The sequence below is a fragment of the Peromyscus maniculatus genome, chromosome 6 (genome assembly GCF_049852395.1).
Source record: "Peromyscus maniculatus bairdii isolate BWxNUB_F1_BW_parent chromosome 6, HU_Pman_BW_mat_3.1, whole genome shotgun sequence".
In the NCBI taxonomy this organism is placed as follows: domain Eukaryota; kingdom Metazoa; phylum Chordata; class Mammalia; order Rodentia; family Cricetidae; genus Peromyscus; species Peromyscus maniculatus.
Genome location: NC_134857.1, coordinates 71,314,963 through 71,336,266, shown reverse-complemented (window position 1 = coordinate 71,336,266; position 21,304 = coordinate 71,314,963). Strand labels below are relative to the sequence as shown.

General features: G+C 45.6%; 1 protein-coding gene across 2 annotated transcripts; it reads right to left on the bottom strand.

Moving 5' to 3' along the window:
- Positions 1 to 4,482: 4,482 nt before the first annotated feature.
- LOC102915025 (peptidoglycan recognition protein 3) lies at positions 4,483 to 19,352 on the bottom strand. 2 transcript variants are annotated; one of them, XM_076574495.1, is made up of 8 exons: positions 19,082 to 19,352; positions 17,198 to 17,309; positions 14,594 to 14,795; positions 12,246 to 12,364; positions 11,179 to 11,331; positions 9,811 to 10,009; positions 7,155 to 7,273; positions 4,483 to 6,340 (listed from the first exon to the last, which is right to left on the bottom strand). In XM_076574495.1, exons 2-8 carry the CDS (start codon positions 17,244 to 17,246, stop codon positions 6,162 to 6,164), a joined length of 1,020 nt encoding a protein of 339 aa, XP_076430610.1. In that variant the 5' UTR covers positions 17,247 to 17,309; positions 19,082 to 19,352; the 3' UTR covers positions 4,483 to 6,161. The 2 variants fall into 2 exon arrangements, with proteins under 2 accessions (XP_076430610.1, XP_006976285.1); XM_006976223.3 differs by lacking the exon at positions 19,082 to 19,352 and having other exon boundaries at positions 17,198 to 17,362.
- Between the last annotated feature and the right edge of the window lie 1,952 nt (positions 19,353 to 21,304).

Genomic DNA, 21,304 nt, shown 5'->3' with positions numbered 1-21,304 from the left:
AAATAAATAACTATAATTTTTACCATCGTAAGAATACCGATGATGACTAAAATTACTTTGGGTTCTCAGTAATGGAAGTGGAGTACTAAACAGCAATGTGTTTTTAGCATTTCACATTTTAGCATTAGACACATTTCAGCAGTGTGTCTTCAACACACAGGGGCACATGTGCATGCACTTGGAATTTCGATCTAATTTCTCTCCATGCAGCAGGCTTTATAAGGCTTGAAGACAGATAGTACTTGTTCAGTGCCTTTGTGAATAGCACAAGAAATAGAAGCAAGATGGACACGATGGCTCACGAAGGGGCAGAGGTAGAAGAATTAGGAGTTCAAGGCCATCTCTGGCTACGCTGTGAGTTTGAAGCCAGCCTGGGATACACGAGATGCTGTCAGGGATTATAGACAGCCGGAGGTAGATCTCGGCAAAACCTACACAAAATAATAGCAAAGAAATAGATACTGGGCCTCAGCTGAGTCTGTTTCTCACCTATAAAGTGGAGACAATATTTCCCTCCTGTTCACAGAAGCGTTCTCCTGTAGGTCAGATTGGGTGAGCTGCATCAAAGTGCCCTGGGTGGGTGGCCCAATACGCAAAGACGTTTGATGGGTGGATGATAATCTAAGGATAAAGAAGTGAGCAATGACAAAGAGAATGATAAAACCAAGATTCAAAAGGATTTCAACAGATTAGAATTATAGGGAAACTATTAACATGACTAAATCAAGACAAACCAGAGTCCTTCCGAGAGGCTGACAAACAGGCCTGTGAAGGTGTGTTGGGGTGAGAGGTGGCTAATAGCAGCCGTGATGAAGTGGGCTGATGGTGTGATATGGTGACCAGACAAGTGAAGCAGTCCTGAGCTGCATTGCAGAGAGGTTGAGGAAGAGGCAGAGGAGAACGAGGAGGACATGAACCCCAAACTATACCAGTGACTAGGGTCTTGCATGTAACATCAACTGGAGCATATTGTGGGTTCAAGGGAAATATTTGAAATATTCAGTTAACTCTGCCAGGGACCACTGGCATTTGTCACCAGCTATAAAGGCTTGGGAGCACCCAAAAGACAGCTGGTGTGACAAAGGAATAGTGACCCAGTTCGGCACTGGCATGTACTTGCTGTGTGACCTTAAGAAAGTAACTTGATGCCTCCAAACCTTTCCTATTTCCTCAAGTCTGATGGGAGACTGCTACTGCTAGGCAGTTAGGGAGTAAGAAAATCCACACATGGCAGGCACGCTGGCCAGGCATGACACGGAGAGGACAAGCAAGGCCCTCAGTCACTCACCTGGGGATTCTTTATGTGTGTGTGTGGATAACACGACTCACTTTGACCCTGGCTCAATTTCCCTCTCCTCTCTTCATTGCATGCTAGGACCCTTCTTCACATCTGCCCAGAGGGGCTCAGCAAATACCGACCCAGAAAAAAACGGCTGCAGTGTCGCCCGCTCCAAGACAGACCAGTAGAGAGCATGGCAGCTCACAGTCCCTAGATCTTCAGATGCAGCAGGTCTGAGGGGTTAGCTGAGGCCCTACTGTGTGCCAGATCAGGGAAACAAACCCCGGCCCAGAGTTTATAATCTAGTGGGAAAGTCAAGTGATGGGGTTCAGGGAGGGAGGGGGGAGGGAATTACAAACAAGGTGTCAACGAAGGGCAACACAAGTCGGTCCTAATTTGGGAGCCTTAAGACTCGGACTTCTAGAACCGGATGCAAGCAGAGTGTGGGGTTCAATAGGGAGTTCCTCAGCTTTCCTCCAAAACAGCTGAATCGCGTGGGTCCCAGGGTCCCCTAGTCTCCCCGAGAGGGGCCTCCAGCTCCTTGCCCAGGAGGAGACACTTCTTACTTCAGTCCACTGTGGAAAGACTTCAGAAGTGTATGCCACACCTCCCAGGAATTGCACTCCCTCCCACCACGCCCTTTCCAACATCAGCTGTAAGTCCCTGCCCTCTGCAGCCCTGCCTGGCAGAACCTGCTGGGCCAGAAACACACCTGGACCTGCTCTGCCTGCCTCGAAGCTCCTGAAAAGAATGTACAGCTTCCCCAGAACCACTGCACCCTGGGCTTCTGCCCTTCTCCCCCCATTCTCAGCATCTGTGGTAGCCTCGGGCCACAGCACAGGTGATTTTCAGGGGCGGAGCGTAGCTGACCCCCCCCCCCCCCCCCCGAGTATCTGTGGAGCTCAAGTTTGGTGCCACCACACATGCCCGCCATCCTGTCCCCTGTCCATTCTAATGTATTCTAGAGAAAAGCAAAGGCAGTGTCCAGATGGCCACACGGAGACAGAAAGTGAGAGGCCCCGAGAGGCAAAGGGAAAACAAGAAGTGGATACAGGGGAAGATGCGGGAGGGAGAAGGGCAAAGATAGAAGCCATAGAAGAAACGACGTGGGGAAGTGTAGACAGGGAAGGCCAAGGGACAAAGAGGAAGAGCGTGGAGGCGTGAGGGGAGGCATAAGGGCAGGAAGGGGCATCACAAGGGACAGGAAGGGGCATCACACGGTACAGGAAGGGGCATCACACGACAGGAAGGGGCATCACACGGCACAGGAAGGGGCATCACCCGGAGCGGAAAAGGGGCATCACAGGGGGCAGGAAGGGGCATCACACGGTACAGGAAGGGGCATCACAGGACAGGAAGGGGCATCACACGGCACAGGAAGGGGCAACAGGCCATGTGCTCTCCAGGGCTGAGGCTGCCACAGTGAGAAGGTCACATACTGCTCAGGGGGCCGCACATAGACCCAGGAGAATAATGACTCCCCAGATCTCACAATTGGTGAGGAAGCCATCACAAGGTGGGCACAATGAGTGGCCTAGAATTAGGGAGTTAACTTGTAAGGAATCTGGCAAATCACAGCCAGTGGGCTGGGTTGAGTCATAAAAAACGCAGGGATTTTCCACACTGCAGCAAGTGTCCAAGACTAGCTAAGTGGGAAGCCACAACCCTCCCCTGATAGCCCCACCCATCCTTCATTCCACAGACACTTAGCTGGCACCAGTAATGTGCCTGGCCCTGGGTGGAACCCTGGAAATGTTACCACAAAAAGCAGGTACAGCTCCCAAGGAGGCCAGGATTGGGAGGGGGGATGGGAGGAGGGATAAGCCACCAAGAACCCTGTGAAAGTCTGTGGGCACCAGGAAGTGGGCGTTCTGGAAAAGCTAACCTTCAAGGAATACCTTTAAAATCAAGAAGAACCGGAGGCATCAGGATGGGGCATGAGAATAGAGGCATGAAGCCGGCAAACCGCAGAAGGGGTGGGAAAGGCTGTGGTGTTTCACTCAGGCCACAGTGTGGTTCCCACCAGGGGATGATGGGAAGCAGGCCCCACCCCAGACCCAGAGTGCCTCCCTTTTACTCGCTGGACAAAGAGGGACAAGACTGCGTGGAGTCCAGTCTGATGTAAAATAGGGCATTTGCTCTTCACAGTATTCACTTCACGGTCTTTCCTCTACTCCCTGCTTAAACTGTGGACAGCAACTCAATGAGCTCAGGAGCCGGGCCCACCCACAGAAGGCCAGCTGGCCTGAAGGACACATCGGCTCTCCTGCACCATAGGTTCCCCCAGGCCTGCTGTCCTGAAGGACACATCGGCTCTCCAGCACCATAGGCTCCCCCAGGCCTGCCGGCCTGAAGGACACATCGGCTCTTCTGCACCATAGGCTCCCCCAGGCCTGCCGGCCTGAAGGACACATCGGCTCTCCTGCACCATAGGCTCCCCCAGGCCTGCCGGCCTGAAGGACACATCGGCTCTCCAGCACCATAGGCTCCCCCAGGCCTGCCGGCCTGAGGGTGCATCTTGCTCCTCCTTGTGCATCACAAAAACTTGAACTCAGCCTGCACAGAACTCCCCCATGTGGCTGAGACGGGTGCCTAGAAAAGCGCATCCTTCGCTGCCAGAGTCAAACAGGATTAAGAGACAGAGGCAGTCTTACAGACAGTGATGACTGTGCACCCCTGAGCTGAACCGTGACTGAACGCCAAGAGTGGGTTCTAAGATCCCTGCCCACGCCCATTCCTCTAACCCTCATCTCGGTCCTCTGAGGCTGCCGTTGGTATACTCTCTAAGTGACTGATGGGGAGCTAGGAAGAATTTCTCAATTAAAAGGAGGCAAGCTGCCTGCATTGGCTGCCTCAGAACTGACTTTGAAAAGGCTGAGTGCTCTGAGTTTAGTTGAAGCATATATTTAAATTCTGCAAAGTTCAGTAGTTTGGAGTAAGCAGCGATCCAGACCACGCGGGCCTCATGAGGAAGCCTCTGTGAGAGCTGACAGAGTATGGAGGGGGGGGCTATAATTCCCCTCCAAAGCCCATGAGTCCTTGAGGCCCGGAAGTGGGGATTAAATTGAAGAGAAGGGGCCTCTACTTTGGAAGAGAAAAGAGAAGTCAATAAGTCAAAACTATGTCTTAGTCCATTGTGTGCTTCTTTAACAGAATACTCGAGACTAGGTAATTTACAAAAAAAACAAAGATTTATTTTGTATAGTCTGGACACGGTGAGGTCAGCATCTGGCCAGGGCCTTATTGTCACATCATGCCCTGGCAGAGTGGGAAAGCACAAGAGAGTGGGGAATGGGACACACTCATTTTTATAACAAACTCACTTTTACAGTAACAACATGAATGCACTGATTGATTGCCTCTCAAAAGGTCCATCTCTCATTCACTATATGTGATGGTCAAGAGGTTCAATACAACTGTGACTGACAGGTGGATTTGGGTGAGGCTATTTCTTAGCATCTCATGACTACCCCTATGACTACTCCCTGTGTGGGAGGTATTAAATCCATCCTTGCTGAGAAGTCTGTCCCCAGCCTCCATCCATACAGAAAAGTCTGCACTGACTCTGACAGAAAGGCCTGCGAGGTTTGCATTCTACCCCTGCTGTGTAAATCAGGAACGGCTGGTGTGTCCCTTTAAGCCTGAACCACTAGACAAATCATTCCTTCCTTCTCCTGATTACAGGCCCAGGATGCCTTAGGAAAGACGACAGATGAACAGAGTCAACCTAATGACATCTGAAGGTCTGTGAAAAGCAAAAAAAAAAAAAAAAAAACAGAGTACATGTGAGGTTGTAAAGGCTCACCATGTTGCAAGAGATGTGAAAACACTCTAAAAGCAAAAACCCAATCTGAGCACCAAAGGAGTTATTAACAGATGGAGAATGTATGCTTATGCATCATTTTCTTCATATCCAATAAAGCAAGAACCACCAGCTTGGGTACATCTTTGGAACAGCGGTGGGAGTGGGGGCTGTCTCAGCCACAATGATGAAGGGCTCTTCCCTCTAGGAAGGAGGAGCTGGCAGGGGTGCTACAGAATACAAAGGCTCTGGGCCCACTCTCAGCTCAGTAGGACCCAGACAGGCACAGGCAGACTACAGACACTGGACAGACAGCACCTGTGAACGCAGCTCCGCTTGGCTGGTCTTGAGAGTGGTTTGTGGACAAGGCTCAGAAGACTGGAGACACAGAATCCATTACAAACAAGTCACCGCTGTCAGCTTGTGCCTCCTGGAGGGACCAGGGTAGACTGCTGGACCAGTCCGGCAGGGCCTCCCACAGAGCAGTGGTGAACAAAGTGGGCAGTTGTAAACAGGACTGGGATCAGCTCTTTCATCCAGCGTCTTTTTCAGCAAATATCTGTATCATGCAATGTGTCGGGCTCAGCTCAGGAGCTGGCACAGGATATGTAGTAACAAAGAAATGTCACCTGCTGTCCTGGAAAATCTGATAACCCAAGAGAGAATAGATATGTCTGAAGGGAATGTCAGCCCTTAAATATGGGGAGTATTCAAATGTGTACTAGGAGGACGGGGCTATGGATGAGCATTGGAGCTGCCAGACAGATCATAGGGGACTGCATTCAAGGCAAGAGACAGGTAACAAGGGAAAGAGAGCCTCGTCTGGCTGAGCAGGTGAGTGCTCTTGGGAGAGGAAGGTAGAGAGAGGAAGTGGCACCCAGCCCCTGAGGATGGTAAGTGCCCAGCTTGGGAGACACTGGAGAATGTCAATAAGAGAGGATGCTGTAACTGCAACACACAAGAAAAAGGAACTAGGTGAGGCAGTGAAGAGAGTGGGCCAGAGGTGCTGAGCCAAGGTGGGAGGTAAGGACAGACACCCAGCAGGAGGAAGAGCATCCTCCGATGGGTCTGGGGCCTCCCTCAGTGCTTGAAGTGAGGCCATGTCTTGATGATGTCATACAATGCCTGGCCAGGGGACAGGATGTTGGACACATCACTGTGGCCCATTAGCAGGTAGTTGTGGGTCAGGTACCCCTTGGCCACGGCACACTGGATCAGGTCCTGAGCTGCTTCCAGAGCGGCTTTATTTGGAGGCTTTTCTGCAAAACATATTTACCCATCATCATTAAGATCTCTCTTTTTTTATTTTATAATTTAATTTTACATATTAGCCATGGATTCCCCTGTCCTCCCTCCTCCCATCCCCGCCCCCGCCCTCCCCCCAACACACCTCTCATTCCCATCTCCTCCAGGGTAAGGACTCCCCTGGGAATCTCAAAGCTGAAAACAAAATCTCAAAGCTGCTTGGCTATGGCAAAGCCAGGCACCCAGATTCCAGTCTTCCCCATCTCCCACCCTAGCCTGTCCCACAGTCACCATAGCCAACAACTAATTAGGCATAAAGCAAAGGCAAAACTATTGTGTTTCCTAATTCCATCTGGCCAAAATTTCTTTAGAAAATTCAAAACTGCTCTGGAATAGAACACTTAGCATGGCACAGTTTCTCAGTATGTGCAGAACAGATACAGCTCACAGGATTATCCTCTGCTATGTCATCACAGGCAATGATGCATCCCAACATTATTGCCATGGTTACTAAGGAAGGACACACATTTCCCAAATGAGATGTAAAGGTACCAAAATTTTCAAAAGACTTTTTTTTTCTCCTTTGCTTGCCTTGGGTATGGACATAAAGTGAAATAACTTGGGAAGAATGTGGGTGAATTGGAGGCAAATATTCTATTTGGGAGATGCTCCTAGTAGCAGTAATTCTTTACTGAGAATTTTCTAGAATATTCCGTGGATGCTACCATGTACTTCCAGTGTCACAGTGCTGTCTCCATTTGCCCACTTTTCCTGAGTATCCACATGATGCTTCATCAGGCAGAACTCTCTGCCCCACTTATATCTTACCTACAAAGTTTCCCATGAAGGCAATTCCTAATGCAATGTCATTGTATCCATAGGTGTGAGAACCTTCGATATTCCAGCCAACTCCTTCATATACTCCACCATCCTGGCCCACTAGAAAGCTAGGATTGGGTAAAAGAAAATAGGAAAGTCTGAGGAGCACAATTTTCTCCAGTCATCCCTGTAATTATTAATCTGCTCTTTCATTTATGACATTTTGTCTAGATGTTCTGTATGTGCCAATGTGCAGAAATCAGAAGCAAAACCACGGCTCTGTACTCTGCCTTCATCCCCAGCACTGAATATGACTCAACCAAGGTGACTCTAGACCTCCACGACACTGTGAGCAATGGGCATTCTGACCATTGAGCGTTCTGGTCCCGAAGCTTTCTCCTTCCAGGCTCCCATAGCCAATGCCCTCCTTAGTCTCTCTCCTTTGCAGTTCTTCCTTGGGTCACTGCCATCTTTCCTACCTTTCCTTAACTATTGTGTTCCTCAGAACCCTATGCTTCCTCCTTAGGACCCTGGTCTAGCTGTTCTCCCCTCCCACTGAATAATTCATCCAGATTAAACAGTTATCCCCTCCCACAGCTTTAACTATTATCTGTAAAAGCCAACATGTCAAAGAAACCACTTGCCTTTTGCATATTCTGCAGCCAGAAAATGAAGTGCCATCTTAAATCCCTCATTTCCTTCCCCCAGCCCCATTTAGCCACTACCCATGGCTCATCAATTATGTCTTTCACATAGCTTTTAAATTCTTCCACTACTCCTGTCCTACAGTCACTATCCAGCTCCAACTTGGATTACTATAACAGCGCCCTGCCCAGAGTTTTGCCTCCCTCCAATTCACTCTTAAAATCATAGCCAGGAGGCTGGAGAGATGGCTCCACAGTTGAGAGTACTTGATGCTCATGCACTGGACGTGGGTTTGGTTCCCAGCACCCACATAGTGGCTCACAACCACCTGTAACTCCAGTTGCAGGGGATCCAACACCCTCTTCTGACCTCTGCAGGAACCAGGTCTGCATGTGGCGCACATACATATTTGCAGACAAAACACTCACACACATAAAATAAATTTTTTGCCTTTAAAATGGCATGGCTTGCTGGGTGGTGGTGGCACATGCCTTTAATCCCAGCACTCGGGAGGCAGAGCCAGGTGGATCTCTGTGAATTCAAGGCCAGCCTGGGCTACCAAGTGAGTTCCAGGAAAGGCCCAAAGCTACACAGAGAAACCCTGTCTTGAAAAAAAAAAATGGCATGGCTTTCCAAATAGTCTCCAGTTCCCCTTCACACAAAGTCAGTTTTCAGTTTTACTTACAAGATCTACAGAGTGGTCCAACTCCTATAAGCTCCTACCTACCCTTTTCTTGAAAATCCACTTTTAGGTTTGAGTGGAACACGTTTTGTTTCCTCAAAGACATATGCTCTGTTTATAGCCCAAGCTTTTGAATGTGCTGCTCTTCTTTAACCAGATCACTCTCTCTTTGCCAACCAACCCCTACACCCTGTTCATGTGCCAATAAGGATGGCTCTCACCTTTCGTTCCTCCAAAGATTTCCAGGCTCATCTTACCTGTGCCCTGATCTTCTTCCAACACTGCACTTAACATTTTGCATTGCAATTATTTGTTTATTGTTTCTCTCAACTCCACAAGGGACAGGACCATATCAATCTTGCCTAGCCCTAGACAGAGTAGACACCCAATAAACATGGGTTACAAAGCTAGAAGATGAGGCATGAGTGGGTACCTTACCCAGTTACAGCCCTATCAGTGTTGGCAAGAGCACATCATGTACTAAGGTGGGCAGATTCCACTGTAGGTTTAAAAGTTGAGGAATAAGAATCAACTCATCTGGTGTTCACCAGATTGTAATTTCCATATTTGTAGTCAGTTCCCTATGATCTGCTGTGGCTATAGCAAGACTACAAAAGGTCCTGAAAAATGAAGCAGGTTCTCTCCTACATACAAAGGCTGCCCGTAACAAAGAGGTAAGGGGACAGACACAGCTAGAACATCTGTGGCACACTGCAGAAGCAAACCCATCTGAGGTCAGTCACAAGATTCCTTGTTTAAGTCCCTAATAAACAACCTAGGTCTATTGTAGTCTAACCCCAAGTCCAACCTATGAAAAGTACGAGGCATCTCCCAAATGTCTTCTGTGTCTCAACAGATTACTCTGTTTCTTTAATCTAATCCTGGTGTGAAAGGAACCAGAAGAGACTATTTGATCTCCATCCCTGTCTTCAAACAGAAAATGTTGTCCATACCGTAGACATGAGACAAATGAGCCCAGAGGGGTTACAAGTCCTGTGTGGTGGGTAGTAGAAAACCCGTAAGGTTCTAACATCAGAGAAAACAAGCTAGGACTGGCCAGCACCAACACCCCTTGCTGGTGAGAGCAGGGTACCTAAGAAAGCACACCTCTACTCTGCCCTTCCTTATTTTCTCACTGCCTCTTACACAGTATTTTCAGTCTTTCTGATCTGGAAGAACTGGAGAACATGCCTGAGAGGTTAGGTAGCCCAAACGGTAGCCTGAATGATACCCGGTCCAGAATCTCAGGAGAATAAAGTATGGCGCCTGCGTAAAACACCTGAGCTCCCCAGCTTTGCTTTCCATGGCTCTGAGGAGAAAGGGCTGTTTCCCACTTACTTATATGCAATGTCACAGAAATCTTGATGGTCTATGTGAAAAGACTGTGTGTCTCTGACACGAACCAAGCAGTCTGCAGATTCATTGCAGCTTTTTCCAGCAGTGTGGATGATGATGACAAATTTGGCTGGGAGGTTCATTTGAGGGCAGTGTGTCTCTCTGGCTTCCCAAGCAGACCGTGGAGTGATACTGGGACATGCTGCAGTAAAGTGAGAAACCAAGGGGATGGGAATTTGCTTTGCACTCTCAGGAACCAACATACAGCCAGAGGCCAGTTCATACCAGTCTCTCACCGGAGTCCTGCATGGGAACTGGGCAGGAGTTTGCAAAGGCCAGGTGCCTGGCTGGAGCAGAAACATGGATTTTAATTATGTAAGAACTAATATGAAAGCAGAAAGAGACAGACTGGTCAGACAGAGGAGTGACTGTATTCCTCACTACTCGGGATACCTGCATGTTTATATGTGTGCCATATAAGGTGGATATGTGCAAATCGGCTCACTCTGTAATGGATCAAGTTGACATGGAAATAATATAAAGTCTACAAAAAACTCACAGTGTTAATGAGTTATCATTATTGAAGATACTACCAGTCAAAAAACAAGAAAATTTTTATTTAGAGATTTATAATTCAAAAAAAACAAATTTTAAAATATCACTGGATCAGAGAAAAAGGCTGTGTTAGCAGAGAGCTAGGCTCTGAAAGTGCTTATTAATTTTATTGGTTTTAATTTACTGACCATTCTTTCCAAACTAGCACATTATTTTCATTATTTGGTTTCATAGAAAAATCATTCTAATATCAGCATCACCTGCAAATTCAATTTTTTCTAAGTACCATGGTCTGGAAAGGTGTGTGCATGTGCGCGCGCGCGCGCGCGCATGTGTGTGTGTGTGTGTGTGTGTGTGTGTGCGTGTGTGTTCCCACAATATGTAAATATGTCTACTCCATTCCTCATCTTACTTTCCCCTCTCACTTCCATACACACTTCATTAGTTACTTGCTCACGTTCTTACTTTCCTCAGTGAAACATGGGTTCCTTGATGGCGAGAGTTTTCTCTGTTTTTATTCACAGATGTATGATAACTCTGAAGACTTCATGTAGACTCAGTAAAAACATGAGTACACATATATTTGTGGCAAGAATGAGTCTGTGACAATATCATTCTTGTGGGATGGAAAAGACAGGGGAAACATGTCTCCTTAACTTCTCTAATTAACAGGGATGTCATTCAGTAGTAGAGTACTTGTCTAGCACATGTGAGATGTTGTTGGTCCAAGAAAGCCTTGAAAGTCTAACAGGAAAACATTCCCAAATGTTGCCAGAGGGCAATGCAAAGATGTGTGAGCTGGGTTGAGGGTCTTACCTTTCTTTGGCATCTCTGAATGTTGAGGAACCAAGCAGGTCTCTTCTCTTAAGAGAAGTGGCTGGATGTACCTAGGTGACAGGTACCCATCCTGGATGGCACGGGAGATCAGGTCCTTTGCAGCTGATAAGGCAGTGGGACTGGGGCTGCTGCCTTCATGAAAGGAACATGAAATAAGAACTGTCAGTAAGGAACCTCAGCCTGGATGGCAGAAACAGGGAGGGCAAGGCACCACCTAACCCGAGTGGCTGGTGGACAGGAAGAGAAAAGACAGTCAGAAAGCCTGAGAGTGGTGAACTACTTGGTCAGAACTCTAAGCAACTACAATTAGGAACCTCTTCTAAGGGCCAAACTGAGGCTATTTATTCTCCCTTTAAATAGAAGGTTAAAAATCAGATTAAAGATACATGGGGAGAGACTTGCTTGAGCAAGTCAGAAGTACCCTAACCTGTGTGAAAGGGTGACAGCATTCACTGAGTAATTGCCAGGATCAGGCATGCCTTTAAAACTCTTTCATATCCATTAACCCATATGATTCTTGCTGAACTTCCCTATGACACATGCCATTAAGATCCCCAGCAAAGAACAGCATGTACTGGTGGATACCTCTTTCTGACATATTTTCTGTCCCTGCTCTGCTCTGGTTGGGAGTAGAGGGTCAAAAACTACTTCTGTGATTCTCTTACTTTGCCTGTTGACCTCTTTTTTTTTTTTTTTTTTTTTTTTTTTTTTGTCTCTATCAACAAAAGATACTGAAAGAAGAAATAATCCATGCTATCTGCCTCTGGCAATGAAAATAATCAGTGGCAGATGAATTCAGATTCCATTGGCCATAACTGTGAAGTCAATGTTCGAGGCAACTGCAGCAATATATAAACAAGTATAGACCAGAAAAGAGGACAAACTGCATGTCATAGAGTGCAACAGCAGAAAGGATTTCTAGAAACAGTGATTATCAGAGATGGTATGTACAAGGTAGGCTGAAAAGATATGAGTGGCGTGTGGAGACAAGAAGGAGAAAGAAGGGTGTAGGCCACCCTTCTAAGTCTGGAGGGAATCACCATTACCTATTTTACTGCCAAAGAAGGCAATGCTCAGAGAGACATTACTGTAGCCTTGAGCATGCAAGCCTTGGACATGCCAACCGACACCTTCATACACATTGCCATCATCCCCAACCAGGAAGCTGTCAAGCAAAAATAGATTTAGTGCTAAACCTCTGTATCGAGAAAATTCACTTTCCTAAAATGGTCCTAGAGTCTCATTAGAAGGTGAAGTTTAAATAACATAATAATGGAGAACAAAATGGACAATTTTAGAAATAGGAATATATTTCGATTTTGGTCTTGACATAGATTGCAGGTGTTTTCCAGACTCTCACCTAAAAAAAAAAAATACACATTTTGTTCAAAGTGGAATTTGAATGTGAGACTCTCCAGGACCTGAAGACAAATTAGTTCCATCTTTTCAAGGGCCTGCTGGTTGATTCATTACGTGGTTGTTGTTGTTGTTATTTGGGGGTGGGCAGGCATTGAAACATGATCTCTCCTGTTACCCAGGCTAGCCTGGAACTTACTGCATAGCCTAAGGTGCCCTTGCGGTCACAGCAGTCCTCCTGCTTCAGCCTCCTAAGAGCTGTGTATACAGTCATGCACCACTACACCCAGCTCAGTCCACCATGATTTTCAGGTTTGTTTTTAACTATAAGAGCAAGCACTTGAGCATTCTTTAAAACAATTAATTACAACTCAAGAGTTTCTTTAAAATGACTCCTCACAGATTCCTGTAGGCTCTTAATCACAGAAATCTGTTTTGCTTCATTTTATTAAGTTTGTCTTTAAATCACATCTAAATTCTTTTATTCCACCCCTTCTTTTATTTCTGTCCATTCTGCTGTTCTCTGCTTTCCAATCCACCTTGAAAATGGTGTTTTGTAGCTCTTGCTATATTCAGCGGCTTGGTAGACTGAATTCCAAAGCAAACTGAACGCAGAGCGGACACTTTTCAAGGTCAAGTCAAGCCCCTGCTCATCTGGGGGGCTCTTTCCCCTGACGCTGAGAATCAGATATCACCTGAAGCCTGCCCACCACGTCTCTGCTTTTTGGTGTCTCCAGCAGGTTCCTCTGTCACTTCTGCAGAGCCCTTGATGGGTTCAATGTCAACTCTCCCTATTGGCTGCAGTAACCACACTATCAAAACGAGGTGTATGTTGTCACTGTAGAAACCTGATTTTTAGAGGCAGAGCAGTTGAAACCACTTAGAAACACCATGATAGAAGTGAGCAACACTTCAGCGACAATCATGGGGTGATGGCAGACAGGGACATGCAGATAAACTGTAGTTAACAGAGTCAACACAACTTCCACCGAGGGCTGACTAGAGGTTCTTGGTAACATACAGACACAGGGGGTACAGCGGGTCTCCAGCTGCTCTCACTTAATGAGGTTTAAAACTGAAAATATGGGGGCTGGAGAGATGGCTCAGAGGTTAAGAGCACCGGATAAGGGTCCTGAGTTCAATTCCCAGCATCCACATGGTGGCTCACAACCATCTGTAATGAGATCTGGCGCCCTCTTCTGTGTACATAATAAATAAATATTTCTTTAAAAAAAAACTGAAAATATGTGAAATCACTGACTATCCTTTCCAAAATGGATACTTGGCAAGTTACTTCTATTTGTCTTTTCAATCCTACGCCCCTGCTCTTTCTCTTCATATATTTGTGAGCTTTCTCACTCTTGAGGGTAATGAGAAAAACTTTGGGGTCTTCAATAACCCAAAGTAGATACTCACTGCATAATACAAGAATCCTTCATGCCTTACACTCATTTTAAGTTGGAATCTCCTCCCCACCAACCCATGTCCACTCATGACCTTGTGATACCCAGTGGTCATTCAGGGTAGTAAATAAGAAAACACGCTGTGAGTATGAGCCCTGGCTGGAAGGGAAGGGGAGTGGGCTGTATAAACACATAGTCTCAGCACAGTTTTGAACCCATGCCCCTGCTATGTGCCACTTTCAAGAAATTCTTTGGTATCCATAGACTATGACATTATCACATAGGTAATAAAGACAGTAACCATTCTCCTCCCCTACCGCTCCTAATTGGGTGACAGCAATGAAGACCTTTGTGAGTTGCTATGTTGGGGGTTCCTGGAGGTGGCTGCAGTTGTTTTGCAACCTTCTGTGTGTCCTTTCAGGATCTCCCAGTGTAAAAGCACCCTTGAATACATGACTCAGGGTGGTTCCTCCTAATGACTTCTAGATTTTGAGTTCTTTTTTTCTAACACTTTTCAGTCATCATAAATGCAACACAATGAAGCCCAGAAAATGGGAAATGCAGAATAAGGAAAACAAGAATGTTGTGAGGAATAGTATTGAGTATGGGATTTGGAGACCTGACCAGGCTCTTACTTGAAAGCCAAATCACACCAGCCTTTGTTGTAGATAGAATGGGACTGTAGGACCCGCACCATCTGGCTGCAGGTAGTCTGATCTTGGCACTCCATCCTGATAAGCTGCTCTGTGATGAGGTAGGCCACAGGCAGGCTCAGTGGGACTCTGCAGGTGAGTGAACTCGATCCCCATTCCTCTCGGAAAACTATGGTAGGACTGCCTATAAGAGAGACCACAGATCAGCATGTAACAGACCATGCCCAAGACACTAGCTCCCCCACTGTGGCATCTGGAAGCCTTGGAGGGAGCTTCATCACCCACAACTACCCAGTCCCATCTCTGTAGACCAGTCTGGGCTCAGTACTCACCTGGATCTGTACTCAACCTTGTCAAGTTGCATGGTTAGTAGGAGCAATTGCTGAAGTTGGGACCCTGTTTGTATCTTCAAGGATGGACACAAGCAATAAGGGGTACAAGGACCCAGGAGTGAGCCAAGAGAACATAATCTTTATTAAATTCTGTCTCTGAGGACAGTCACAGTGATCCATATATTTCTGTCTTAAGAACTGATGTAATACTTCATAAATCAATTAAGGTTTGTTCAAGATAATGACAACCATCTTAGTATGTGGCACTATGATGTTACCCATAGGTCTGTTGGTAGGTATGCAGGTGACCCAAGAAAAGCAACATGGCTCTGATTAGGGACCAGAGAAGGCTTCTGTGACCCTTGGCGTGAGAGTGGGTGTTGAGTGAAGGTAAATTTAATAAAAAGCTCACTAGGGCAGGAGATTGGGACCATAAAACCCACAGGAACCTCAGAGGTCAAGACTAACCATCAGCCAGTGAGTATGACAAATACAGAGCAGAACCAGGAAACTGGCTGAGGGCTAACTGCAACTCACTGCCACACTTGGGCAAGTCACTTCCCCATCAGGCCTTAGTGTCCTCATGTACAATGTGAAAAGATCAACTATGCTCTCTTTGTTCTGTGAGTTTCTCCAACACTAATTCCATGTAACCTAGTAACATGTCTACCTAAGGGTAAAAGGCAGAGAGCTAGCTAAATTGTGTCATAAAACATGGAAATATGACCAGTATTTAAGAATTACCAAACTCAGGTCCATTTAATTCAACAGAATTCATATATATTTACTCCATGTCTAATCACTTTATAAAATGATGAAACATATTTAGGTGTTGCAAAGGCAGCCCTGCACTCACAAAATTAGTATTTATTTACAAATGTAAACTCTGAGCTGGGTTTAACTTGATGATGATGAGGAGGATAATGATGATGATGATGATGGTGGTGGTGGTGGTGGTGGTGGCGGTGGTGGCGGTGGCGGTGGCGGTGGTGGCGGTGGCGGTAGTGGCGGTGGCGGTGGTGGTTGGTGAGACGGTGAGGGAGTTAGATCTGTAAATTACCTCGAAGACTGTACTGAACCTTTATAATCAACTTGACTAGACTTAGAATCATTGAAGAAACAAGACTCTGTGTTGTGAAATATTATTTTAACTGGGCGAAGATGTGTTACATTTGTTTATGTGGAAGAACATTAGTTTAATGGTGTAAAGGTGTGTTACATTTGTGTATGCTGCATTTGTTTAATGATGTAAGGATGTGTGTTTAATTATGGAAAAATGTGTTGTATTTGTTTCACCTTGCCTGCCTAAGACACCTAATTGGTCTAATAAAAAGCTGAATGGCCAATAACTAGGCAGGAGAAAGGATAGGCTGGGCTGGTAGGCAGAGAGTAAATAGGAGGTGAAATCTAGGCTTGGGATAAATAAGAGAAGGAGGAGGAGAGAAAGGGACACACCCAGGGCCAGAAACCAGGCAGCTGCTAGACAGACAGACACTGGAGGAAGCAGTGAAAGTAAGATATAGAGAACGAAAGAAAAGTAAAAAGCCCTGAGTCAAAAGATAGTTAAAGAAAAATAGGTTAATTTAAGTTAAAAGAGATAGCCAGAAATGAGCCTAAGCTAGGCTGGGCATTCAAAACTAATAAGTCTCCATGTCATGATTTGGGAGCTGGTTGGTAGCCCAAAAGAAAAAGCCTGGCACATCTCTATGCATGTCCTGAAGGGATTATCTCGATTAGGTTAGTTAAACTGGGAAGCTCTGCTCTTATTTCAAACAGCACATACCATGAGCTAGGGTACCAGACTGAATAAGAGGAAGCTGAACACCAGCATTCACTGCTCTCTGCATCACAGCTGTGGAAACAAGGTGACCAAAGGCCTCAAGTTCCTGCCACTGACTGTGTCTTCCAACCATGTGTGTGTGTGTGTGTGTGTGTGTGTGTGTAACTGCAAAACCAAATAAAACCTTTTCTCAAATACTTTGTCACAAAAAAGTAATCGATATAGTATCTAATTGAATCCTCAGTAACAACTCTAATTCATGAATGTGGTTAAGAGTCATATACTAACTCGTGGAGGATCACAAAAGCTGGCAGGGCACTAATGGCAATCTGTCAATTCCAGGGAAGTGCCACAAGTGGCAAAGCTACACATGCTCTCATAAAGACAACACAGGGAGCATTTCTATCATTCCACACAAGGACAGCTGTGTGCCACTCAGCAAAGGCACTTCTGATAAGAAGAAAGAAAACTTACCATATACCAGGAGATCCAGAGCAGAGAAAATAAGAAGCCAGGGCAGCATCTTCAAATGGTCCCAGGATACCAACAAGGAGTCTTCTAATCAGCAGCCCTGAAGGCCCTGGCCCTGCAGAACACTGACAGTTGACATGACTGTGCTAACTGCTGGGCTCCTTGTTTCCTTACTCTCTGTGTGCCTCCTGAGGGCTAGCACCTGGCTCAGCTCCTCAGGGTCACCTGCACACCTCAATTGTTCCATAGCTTTAAAGAGACTAATGTCTGTATCTAGCAAGCCTCTCCACAGCTACTTTCTACAGCCCAGGAGACACCTGTTCCTTGTAGTGGATGTGGTTAATTCTAAGCCTTCCACAGCAGACAAGTACAATTTCTAAAGTCCCTCAGTAGCAATAATAATAACCCTGTATAGATGCTTTCATTTCTAGTGCTACAATTTTATATTTGGCCCTTACAAAATCCCTGTAAGACAATTATCCTGAAGGCCATTTTCTTTACAGAAACGAATACTCAGCCTTGAATAACAAGTAGAGGCAGGTATGGGCTCCATCTGGAACCATTGGACAAGCAGTAGTATGGAAAGCCATAGAGTTTAAGTTCTCTATTCTAAGATCTCAGAGGAATGAGTAGTCAATCTCTATTCTAATGGGAAGATAATAACCAACCGTTTCCACTCACTGATCACATTCTGTGATTCAAATACTGTGTGAGGACTCTTTAGACTCTTCGCTGAGTCTCACAGTGACCTATAAGAGCATATGTCCAAGAGCTTAAGTCACATCCCCAAAATTCCCAAGTGAGTAGGGACAGAGGCTACCCCTCCTAGCCAGAACTGTCAGCTTCCAGGGCCTCTACTAGTAACCCCAATTCTGCCTTTGTTTCTGTTGGTGGAGATTCACAGAATGGGACTAAGGGATAAAATGCAGGATTGCTTCGGTGTTCCCAGATCCAAGAATCATGTTTGCCTTTGTAGGCAGAAATGAACTTCTTACTCACGCTCAGTGGGAAATGTCCACTCCCTGTGTTGCCAAGCAAGTCATCAACTTTCCCCAGTTGAGAAACAATGCAGAAGATGTTGAGGTAAGATGTCACAGACATCACCCTGCACTGTTTTGACACTACAGTTGATATCTACAGAAGGAAGTGTTTAACATTACAGCTCAAGAATTGAGCATATGAAGGATTTCGGAGCAACACAAAAATCATTAAATAACACACAAGATCCCACTAATTCAGAAAACTTTCCTCCAGCCACTCTCCCAAAAAGAGCCCATCACAACAGGGCAGGCACTTCATAAACACATGAGAGAAATCCAATGTCTTCATAGGCAAATAAGAGGCAAGAACCAACTTGCTCATGGCAGCTGGCCTCCCAGAAAAGGACATGCCTCCTGAAAACTGCTAGAAAATGCTGTCAGTCCTGACCAACAGAAAGTTTGGATCCTAGTCATGTAACTTGTAACTTTTCTGCTTTCCTAACCATGAGTATTAATGTCACGAACCGTACCTCAACCTTGTTGGACCATACACCTGAACTCTTAAGGATGACAACAGGCCTGGTCTTGTAGGCCACTGAACTGATGGCCTCTCCCGACTCCCTGACTGGCTCACATTGCTGTACTTCCTCTATACATAAAAGAAACAGTAGGCAAAGTTTCAAGGCTAGAGAGACCAGGAAGAAATGGTGTAGAGGTAAATCCAAAACCAACTGCCTATGCAAGAAGATAATAGATTGCTAGTACATGATTCATCTAGAAAAAGAGACAGCTTTCCTGTATGAAGGATAGCTTAAACGGGAGACAGAAAAGTTTCCTTCACCATGTTTAGATATCCACTGATGGAGTAGAGCCTCTTAAGAAAAAAGGGCATCTGAAGAACACTCACATTCAGAAATCCCTGACCTCCTGGTGTCCCAGCCCAACAAGGCAGAGTGCAGTCTCGCCTTATTGGCTGCTGGTTTCCTTCTTTAGCTTCTAGTCCCTGCCCCTTCTCCAGCAGGTGTCTCCTCCTCCAGCCTTTGCTTTCTGTGGCTCCAGAAAAGGACTCTCTCCTTGGGAATACAGCACTCAGTCTCTGACTTCCAAAGAAAAGCTGACAGTGAGAAGTCCCCCTAGCAAAAGAAAGGCAGAGGTCTGAGGCTCACTGCTGCCTAGCTGCACTGAACGGAAATCAAATGAAATAAGGCCGGCACTGACAGCACATGGGGAAAACCCCATGAATAAACTCAGGTTCCTCCTCCCTGGGCAAGACCTGGATTGCCACATCCTTTAGAGTGACTTCCTAATAGCACCCCTCAATGAGCCCTGCCAACCAGCCAATCAGGGCCTACCACACACTGGGGAAATGAGTTTCAAAGACCATTGATTGCTATCTAGACAGAGAATAGTTCTCAGTGACATCTTCTAGATGTACAGATGGAAAGAGACAGGTTCACTTACCGTCCTGGGACTAGGATCTAGGATCTGGTCCCAATTTGATTGTTTGCATGTTCTGTTTTTGCTTTGCCTTCTTTTATGCTTAAATGGCTCCTCTCCTATGACCACAGCATAGCACCACAAACACATCGAGACAGTTGCTTCAATTTATGCACCAGCAGAGATAACCCTTTAACAAACAAACAAAAAGGCCCTTTTAAAAGAAGCCCTCCCTTTGGGTGGCCTGAATTTATAGACCTTATGTTGGAAGACAATAGTTCTCCTCAATTTTGGATCTGATTAGGAAAGTACATCCACTAAAAGGAAATATATACCCTTCAACCTTGTAACTACACCATTTATTAAGAACTGCATCGATCTGCAAAGCATTTCCACAAGCATCACTGGGTGTCATTAGGGTATACTGTTACCTGTAGCATAATGGCTCTGAATTCTACCCGCATAAGGGGAACCTAGAATAATTATGTTCACTTCTGGTCACATTTAAGGAACCAAAAATCTAAAGAAAGCTTGCCATGACTTAATATTTTAAAGATTTGAGTCAGATATGCAAAGGCAAAAGTCTCATCATGGCCCTGAACTCACCAGATGCACGATGTTAGACCCTCCCATTTACTTCTATGGGCCTGTTTCCTCAGCTGCCAGGTGGGAATGACAATGTTTACACAATTGTCATGAAGTTTCATGAACGCTGAAAATGTGTGCTCATAGAGGGGACCCCATAAACACTGTTAAACCCATGGTAGGGGCTCCTGCTGGGACGCTGCCTCTGTGACTCTGCTCTTATTGATTTCAATCCCAGATATGCTTCCTCTGCCATCCCCTTACCGGCTCTTCATCCAGCCTACCTGCTCTTCATCCAGCCTAGCACCAACTTTCCTGAGAAATCTGTGGCTCTTAGGAGAGACCCATCCATCCAAAATGGCACTCTTGGTATTCTAATAAAGCAATGCAAAATACCAAGGAGTACATTCAATATTGATCCATTTAACACTTAGTGAGAAACTACTGCACAGGAGGAGCTGGATATTCAGTAATGGAAAAGCAAGGAGTTGAATCTGCAAGGAGTTGGTCTACTGGGATATGTGTGTGGTGCTGAGTTACTGTAATCTCAGTCCCTCATTCATTAGCACTTTCAGAGTGGTAATACGCCAGCGCTACTACGCCTTTTCACGCATTTACTATAATACTGTGTTAGAGGAAGTTAGCTAGCATTTTTTTTTCAGTCATATTCCCTTTATAGAAAAGGCAGAACATGTTTTACCTCCTTGTTTACTTCAAGTTTTTAATTAAAGAAATGGAATTAAATGGCCTTTTAGCATTTTCCTAATGTGTCCACGCTTGCATTTTTGTATCATCGTGAATGAACAGATTTAAAGTTAGTGAACTTAGACCCACCGAAGTTATTGTTGTTGATATGAGAATTGTTCCATCAGAATTAGGTGTTGAAATTCTCTAATTAGACAGTACAAATCTCTCAACTGCTTTTTGTGCAACTTGAGAAATATTTGTCAGCCTTGTTCAGTGCTTCTCAGCCCGTGGGTCATAACCCCTTTAACAAACCTCTATCCCCAAACATATTTACATTACTGTTCATAACAGTAGCAAAATTACAGTTATGAAGTAGCAACAAAAATAATTTTGTGGGGGCTGGAGAGATAGATCAGAGGTT